The 9,362-nt window shown below is 32.8% G+C and overlaps 2 protein-coding genes across 2 annotated transcripts; one reads left to right on the forward strand and one right to left on the reverse strand.

Annotated features, from left to right (window-relative positions):
* Positions 1 to 23: 23 nt before the first annotated feature.
* On the reverse strand, positions 24 to 448 carry LOTGIDRAFT_85324 (hypothetical protein; the record flags this gene model as incomplete). Its single annotated transcript, XM_009058952.1, is given in 2 exon segments — positions 24 to 143; positions 161 to 448. Coding segments are annotated over 2 exon segments (408 nt in total), but the record flags the coding sequence as incomplete, so codon positions are not given.
* Positions 449 to 2,001: 1,553 nt separating this feature from the next.
* Positions 2,002 to 2,721, forward strand: LOTGIDRAFT_145637 (hypothetical protein; the record flags this gene model as incomplete). The annotated part of the gene is made up of 1 exon (XM_009058953.1): positions 2,002 to 2,721. A coding segment is annotated over one exon (720 nt), but the record flags the coding sequence as incomplete, so codon positions are not given.
* Positions 2,722 to 9,362: the final 6,641 nt, after the last annotated feature.

Consider the following 9,362-nt stretch of genomic DNA (forward strand, 5'->3'; position numbering starts at 1 on the left):
TATTTTACAACAATTGTCACTCCATTTACACTTATAGTCTGTCTATTTACACTTATAGTCTGTCTATTTACACTTATAGTCTGTCCATTTACACTTATAGTCTGTCTATTTACACTTACAATCTGTCTATTTACACTTACAGTCTGTCAATTACACTTACAGTCTGTCCATTTACACTTACAGTCTGTCTATTTACACTTACAGTCTGTCCATTTACACTTATAGTCTGTCCATTTACACTTACAGTCTGTCTATTTACACTTATAGTCTGTCCATTTACACTTACAGTCGGTCCATTTACACTTACAGTCGGTCCATTTACACTTATAGTCTGCCTATTTACACTTACAGTCTGTCTATTTACACTGACAGTCTGTCTATTTACACCTACAGTCTGTCCATTTACACTTACAGTCTGTCCATTTACACTTACAGTCTGTCCATTTACACTTACAGTCTGTCAATTTACACTTACAGTCTGTCCATTTACACTTATAGTCTGTCTATTTACACATTATATAACATTATATTAGTGTCAAATTTTGATTCAAAGTAGAATTGAAAACTTGTTAAATATGATAAAATAACACACAGGAAATGTTTAGGTATTTAATTTTTTTTCTGAACATGGTGAAAATAACCATCAAAAACAGCTCAATCTACTGTAGAGAGAGTCTTGAAGACAAAAAGTAGGACATTTTAGCTCGTAAATTAAGATTTTAAAATTGACTGGTTTTGCCTCACATAAATGCGAAAACATTAAATATGGCGCTAGACAATTTGGATATAGAGTCAGATATGATTGGCAAATACAGACAAATAATAGTCTAGAGCTCTAGTCAGATATAACTGGTAAATACAGTCAAACAAACAGTCTAGAACTCTTGTCAGACATGACTGGTAAATACAAACTAAACAACATCCCTGTAGAGCTATATTATTACCGAGGTATAACAAGTCTATAAACAATTAAGTAATTAGTATGCCATTTCAAGTTTTAATATAATATTAACTCTAGTATGAACTTTCAGTAGAATATTTTAATAATTGTAAAAGTTGATCCTGGTTTAAAGAAAGTTTAATTAGTAAATATTTTAATATGGGATATTTAATAACCAGTTTTAAAACAGTGAAAGTTCACATCATTAGTGTACTTTATGTAAATTTTCTCACATGAACATGAAAGGATTTGAAAAAGTAACACTATTAGCCATTTTTCATTATTAAATGAATAATTGACAGCTTATCAACTTACTGTGAATTCAATATAAAATTAAAGTAAATTTTCTCACATGAACATGAAAGAATTTGCTATGCCACTTTCCATTTTTAAAGGGAATGGTTGACAGCTAACTTTAGAATGTCCTGGCTGTGGATTCACAATCTTACCTTAAAGGGAATCAAATTTACAAATGGAATCACCTAGCAGACAAGCTAACAATGTACAGAGCTACCCCACTGTCCTAGCAGATGGCAATCCAACTCACAACTAACAGAGTTACCCCACTGTCCTAGCAGACGGCAATCCAACTCACAACTAACAGAGTTACCCCACTGTCCTAGCAGACAACAATCCAACTCAATACTAACAGAGTTACCCCACTGTCCTAGCAGACGGCAATCCAACTCACTACTAACAGAGTTACCCCACTGTCCTAGCAGACGGCAATCAAACTTACTACTAACAGAGTTACCCCACTGTCCTAGCAGACGGCAATCCAACTAACTACTCACTACTAACAGAGTTACCCAACTGTCCTAGCAGACAACAATCCCACTCACTACTAACAGAGTTACCCCACTGTCCTAGCAGACGGCAATCCAACTAACTACTCACTACTAACAGAGTTACCCCACTGTCCTAGCAGACGGCAATCCAACTCAATACTAACAGAGTTACCCCACTGTCCTAGCAGACGGCAATCAAACTTACTACTAACAGAGTTACCCCACTGTCCTAGCAGACAACAATCCCACTCACTAACAGAGTTACCCCACTGTCCTAGCAGACAACAATCCCACTCACTACTAACAGAGTTACCCCACTGTCCTGGCAGACGACAATCCAACTCTCTACTGACTGAGCTATTCCACTGTCCTGGCAGACAACAATCCCACTCACTACTAACAGAGTTACCCCACTGTCCTAGCAGACAACAATCCCACTCACTACTAACAGAGTTACCCCACTGTCCTGGCAGACGACAATCCAACTCTCTACTGACTGAGCTATTCCACTGTCCTGGCAGACAACAATCCAACTCAATACTAACAGAGTTACCCCACTGTCCTAGCAGACGGCAATCCAACTCACTACTATCAGAGTTACCCCACTTTCCTAGCAGACGGCAATCCAACTCACAACTAACAGAGTTACCCCACTGTCCTAGCAGACCACAATCCAACTCTCTACTGACTGAGCTATTCCACTGTCCTGGCAGACAACAATCCAACTCAATACTAACAGAGTTACCCCACTGTCCTGGCAGACCACAATCCAACTCTCTACTGACTGAGCTATTCCACTGTCCTAGCAGACAACAATCCCACTCACTACTAACAGAGTTACCCCACTGTCCTGGCAGACCACAATCCAACTCTCTACTGACTGAGCTATTCCACTGTCCTGGCAGACAACAATCCAACTCACTACTAACAGAGTTACCCCACAGTCCTGGAAGACGACAATCCAACTCACTAGACATTGATAAAAAAAATTAGGCAGACCCAGACCCATGTTAGTGAGTTTTATCCAATTCTTGTCATGAAAGACAAAACACAAATGAAGATAAGTACACATACTGACTGAGTTATAAAACACCTCCACAATAAACAACACTGACTGGTCATATATCAAAATCACAAATAATATTCTTCTCTTGTTCACACATTAATCTAACTATAATACTAGCTTTCCTTAATCCCACTCTCTCACAATCAACATGTTTCTGATATGATATACATCATCAGGATAGCTTGTTTTTTTGAGGACAAAAGTGTTTTGTTTGAAAAACCTGTTTGATTTGGAAATTAAAGTGTAATTCTTATGTATTATCTGAAACATCAGGGCTGAAAATGGAGGTTAAATAACAAAGCTCACTGAATGAGATGATCCAAGCAAGGGTATGCTTCATCTTCATAAATTCAAGATTTGTTAAAAAATGTTTCTCCCTGTGGTTTATTGATTTATCAGTTTCTGTTTACATTATGAAATCATTGTTTACCTATAATGTGGTTAAAAATAATCCAATTATTATATATTATTCCACCTTAACATTCAGTTTTAACTCTCTGCTATCAGACTATTATAAAGATTCTAACTACAAATTAAATTATACCAAATTAATCACTTTAAATCACTCACCAATCAGAAAATATGACCATGAATAGTAATATCCTAATATCAATGTTTTGAATATAAAATCCATCATCAGGACAAATGATTTGTAAAATGAAGGTTGAATTCCACTAGTGTAGCTCGCTAATACTCCAAACCTCGGATATACAGAGAGAAATGGTGAATAATCTGAACAATGACAGCCTAATCTATTTAAGACTAATCCAGTCTAATCCTAATCTACTAACTGTATATACCTGCTAGTTATTAGAATTATTAAAGACATGGACCCAGCTCATAATGTTTCCTTCAAAATAAATAAATATATATCAGCTAGTTATTAGAATTATAGTAGAGTTGAACATAATTCAATTACTGTAATTATTTTATATGAAGTTTAGATAATATTTTATTTCTCCTTCTTAAGTCTCAACAAAATATCAAATCAGGTGAAAACACAACAGATATCTACATATAACTTATATAGAAATACCAAACTATTTTTTACAGTTTCTCAGCTTGTTTGATATCCATATACATGTTTCAGGTTCTGTATTAATGTTTCTATGTTTCACTTTACATTAATAATTGTAACAGGTTGTTCTTGGTAACTATCTCCCAGCCAACTGGTGGAAATCGAAGTTTGTTTCAGTAAAATTATTTTATTTTGCACATTGCATTTTTTCACACCTGTGACACCTCAAAAGCCCAAATGTTTCGAAAAAAAGAAGTAAAACTACTGACCACTATAGAAGATTAGTCCAATAAGGTCCAGAATAAAGGTCCAAGTATAAAATCACCCTGTTTAATCCAGACTAAAAGAATGTAAAACTCCAAGTTTAGTGAACCTCTCAATTTTGTTCTAACATTCAACAAGTATATAATCACCCTGTTTAATCAGACCCACAAGATTGAATGATAATTTGTTGATTAAGAGAGTCTACAGGGTTAATTAAAGGTATGAGGTAATATAATGATGAGATAAGTTTATATTATAACATAATTATCATTATTATTACTTTATTTAACATAATATCTCAATCAAAATATCAAGGTATATCTTCCCTTTTTATTTCCTCTGATATATATATATATATATAATATAATTACCTCTCATATAATTTCTAGATCTAAATGTATTCTCTATGTCAATCTCATATATTAAAGGGATTTGTCCTCATGAAAATTTACTGTCAATTATTATTTAATATATTTAAAGGGATTAAGGCATTGATTTATGAGCTAAAAATCTGCTTCTGTCATTTTGATTTCAATCCCTTTTATATTGATATATTTACAAGTTTTAAAGTTATTGGAAGATATAACTTGATATTGAAAATATTTTATAATGGTAGGCCTATTTTAATATAAACAAATAACAACATTAATTCCAACTGCAAGTTTAATTGTTTGAATGTCAACAAGGTTTTATTTTTATTTTTTAATAACTTCTCACCATTTAAGATGTTGATAATTTGAGTAATTTTTATGGGGAATATCAATTTTTAGACGACAATATCACTTAATATAAGATATAATGAAACTAGATTTCAATCATTTTAACTCTCAGATTAACAATGTCTACTTCAAAATAGATCAAATCTTAAAGTTTGAATTGGTCATTTGTAAAGATTTCAATGTCTAATTGTCTTGGTGAAGATCAGCTAGAGGCTTGAGAATATAAAATATAATAGATATAATCAAGTTGAAATTGTTGATTTAAAGAGATTAAGATTTTATATAATTAACGACAAGATGTCAATTTCTCTGTTTAAATTGTTTATTGGTGAGAAGAAGAGGTTTACTATAAAATACAGATTATTTCATTAGCATTAATAGTTCAAGATTCCTCGACAGTTGAAAATTGAAAATATACCAATATATCTATTGTCTCTCTTAATCTCTATATTGTTTCTTGTTGGTATATTTTTTATGTTTTATTCTCTTGCCATTACATCTAATGATGACACGTGTATATTGTGTTGAAACGTTATGTGCCCAACCTTATTAAAGGAGTGTGTTATATTCCAATATATTGTGTTTTGTTATATAAGGGAAATTTTGCCAGGACAGCGTTCTGGCTAGATGAAATCTAGAAATAAATATAGTTTTATATCCTACTATTTTACATCTGTATGAAGAGAGATAACACCTCGACAGTCTCATTAGTTACATGATATCTGAAGAAGAAATCAGCATATAGTGTGACAACCAGTCAACAAATCTTCAGTGAATTTTCATTCTATCACCAAGAACAGTTAAATATATTTCAAATTATTATTCATTAATACAGTATAATTTAAATCATGCACTAAAACAATTAGAATGCTGGTGAAAAATTAATTTTGACATTCATTGCTACAAACATGATTCATCTAATTGAGAATGAAATAAAATTGATGAACAGAGAGAGCCTGTATAATTATATATACCCATAACTGGACACAATTATATAGATAACAATTACTTTAATAAATAACTTGTGATGTTTCCACGATGATGCTTCCGTCTTTATCAATGATCATTGTCCAGTTATATATACCACAGTTACTAAATGCCACTCTAGGAAGTTATATATACCACAATTATTAAATGCCACTCTAGGAAGTTATTTATACCACAGTTACTAAATGCCACTCAAGGAAGTTATATTTACCACAGTTACTTAATGCCACTCTAGGAAGTTATATATACCACAATTATTAAATGCCACTCTAGGAAGTTATTTATACCACAGTTACTAAATGCCACTCAAGGAAGTTATATTTACCACAGTTACTTAATGCCACTCTAGGAAGTTATATATACCACAATTATTAAATGCCACTCTAGGAAGTTATTTATACCACAGTTACTAAATGCCACTCACGGAAGTTATATTTACCACAGTTACTTAATGCCACTCTAAGAAGTTATATATACCACAATTATTAAATGCCACTCTAGGAAGTTATTTATACCACAGTTACTAAATGCCACTCAAGGAAGTTATATTTACCACAGTTACTTAATGCCACTCTAGGAAGTTATATATACCACAATTATTAAATGCCACTCTAGGAAGTTATTTATACCACAGTTACTAAATGCCACTCAAGGAAGTTATATTTACCACAGTTACTTAATGCCACTCTAGGAAGTTATTTATACCACAGTTACTAAATGCCACTCAAGGAAGTTATATTTACCACAGTTACTTAATGCCACTCAAGGAAGTTATATATACCAGTTACTAAATGCCACTCAAGGAAGTTATATTTACCACAGTTACTTAATGCCACTCAAGGAAGTTATATTTACCACAGTTACTTAATGCCACTCAAGGAAGTTATATTTACCACAGTTACTTAATGCCACTCAAGGAAGTTATATATACCTAGTAGCTTATTTAGGCAATAATATTTGGGCCTTGACCTTCTTCTGAGCCCTGTGAAAAGTTTTTTTTAGAAATGCAAATTAAACCCTCTAATTCATCTCTGGCCATCAGATCTGTTGACTTTTGGGGGCCCCAACGGTAGCGCCCAGACCCTCAGGTCCTCAGCCTCAAGATTCTTCAGTCTCCCAGGCCTTGCCTCAGAGAGATACCTCCAATTTTTGGCCTCCTCGTCAGGCAATTTCAAGATACACCCCTGATAAAATACCGCTACAATACACTCTAGTTGTTTTTATACTCTTATTACAATGATGTGAAATTTATTAACTTGGTAAGAAATGGTTGAATTAAAACTATTTAACATTTTAACATCATTTTATCAACATGTCAACTACAGTGTCAACCTTAATTCTTTCAGACTCCTTGTCCCCCTGTCAGTGATATAAGAGTTTTAGGGCCTACTGATCTACTTGTTATACATTTTTAAACATTTTTCTCATTCCCCCACCTCAGCATTGTTTATCTTCATCAGCAATAGACTCCAGAAAGGAAGAAGTAAAAATTGTTCTATTGATTAAATGGAGCCCAACACTTGTTGATGTCACATGTTTCAGACACACAATCCTCATCAGGACTGCTAGTAGGTAATTTTCCAATATAGGACTTTATTTATTGTCTAGAGCTCATACTGTTGACACATGTTTCAGATAAACAATCCTCATCAGGACAGCTAGTTTTAGAAATGGAGGTTAACTTTCCAATTATAGGACGTGAAAGTAGTAAAGTAAGGGAACTCACTGATCAGGAGTAGGAATCACCACAGTCCCTGTTACAATGATCTGTTTTAATAAGAGTGGTGTGTTAGGCTGACAGAATATGATAAAAATGTTACCAAATAAAAATCCATACAAGCAAAACATTCTGTTAATCAAAATCTCGTTTAAAGTATAGTAAAATGGAGTGTAAAAGTTGTATAGTAGTGGACTCCTGCAAAGAGAAATAACATCAGGTGTTTTGAAAGGAATAAGCATGGAAGCTTATGATTTTCAGTCACTTGACCAATGCCTCAATATCACTACATCTATTAGTTACAGTCATGATCTATTGGGTATACTTACTCTTCTAGACACCTGATACCACCTTTCAATATGAAATAATTACTTTACTTATGATTGATATACTTCCTCATATGAAAAGTTTATTAACTGCTACGAATGTATTGTCAGTATGTTATTTTAGATTTCGGATCGTTAATACTTGGTTTATTTATTACAACCACAATCCGAACTTCCATCTTAGTCCTGCACCCATTTTACCAAATAAGTCACTTTTCCAAATCACTTTTCACTTCCTCTTTTGGTTTACAAGCCACAATCTACAATATGATCTTTGTTCTGCTCTGAGTTGGTTACATCCTAGACACGAGATAGAGACAATGACTAAACAACCAATAATCTCATCTCTTATTTACTTCCTTACAGCATTAATATCATCAAATTAAAACTAAATATAAATATTGAAAAAACTAAACATTAACTCAAATACAACAATCTGATAATTTCCTTTCCTGTTTTCACTCAAGTCTTAGTTTTAATTCCCTCCCTGAAACATAGCACTTAAATTCTTCTATCATTATATACCGTATTGTATTTCATGTGTTTATAGAATTCTAAATTCTTCATTTCTTACTAAAAACATTTAACATTGAAAATTGAGATTGTGTAGGAAAATAATATTTGTAAATAAACATCAACATTATTGGATAACCAGTGTTTTTTATATGGTGGTTGTACAGTGATATCTGTCATCAAAATTCTGACTAATAAATTTGACATGTATTTGGAGAAATGTTTTGCTAATTTTGTTAGGAGAGATTCATTTCACTACATCTTGGAAACTCTGTGACCAATAAGACACCCTATGTTGATGTTGATCTCTCCAGCCTCGCAGGGGCCCACCCGACCCGACCCGACCTGACCCCAAAGGGACCGGTTGTCTATTCAATTTGATCAATCATTCTTTAATCTCAGAAACGGATATTCTTTAGCTAAGCCAATTAGTATTAGTGTTCACAGCTCTCCGTCCAAATTTGAACCTTAAAATCCATGTGTTTAGAATTATCCACGTTTTAATGTTAAAATGACGACTCGACTCGTCAATTTAAGATATTCTGTGATATATAGACATATATAGAAATAGTGAGTAAAATTCCTAGATTGAAGTATTTTTAAAGGGATTTTGCAATTTTCGTATATTTCTAGTACTTCTAAAGACCATTTACAATATATTCAAATACACCACCAAAATACCGCACATGTACCTTTAAATGTTTATAAGAAAAAAAAAGGAAAAATCACCAGTCAACTTACTGAATTAGTCAACAGGAAATATTAGAGGTTGAATTTCTTCAATATTAAATATTTTAAATGTTTGTAGCCTAAAACAAGGTTTAAAAGGTAACAGGTTATGATTTTAATTCACTAATTTGTTGTTTCATTAAAATCTCACCTCAAATCTTATCAACCCTAGTAATCTTTTAAACTTTTAACTTTTCATAATTAAATTGATATTTTCAAATCTGAAGTTTTTTGTGACTCTATATTGTTGGGGTAGTTTGTTAAATTTTAAATTATTTCAAACAAGGACATAAAT

This window comes from Lottia gigantea (assembly GCF_000327385.1).
Source record: "Lottia gigantea unplaced genomic scaffold LOTGIsca_362, whole genome shotgun sequence".
NCBI lineage: Eukaryota > Metazoa > Mollusca > Gastropoda > Lottiidae > Lottia > Lottia gigantea.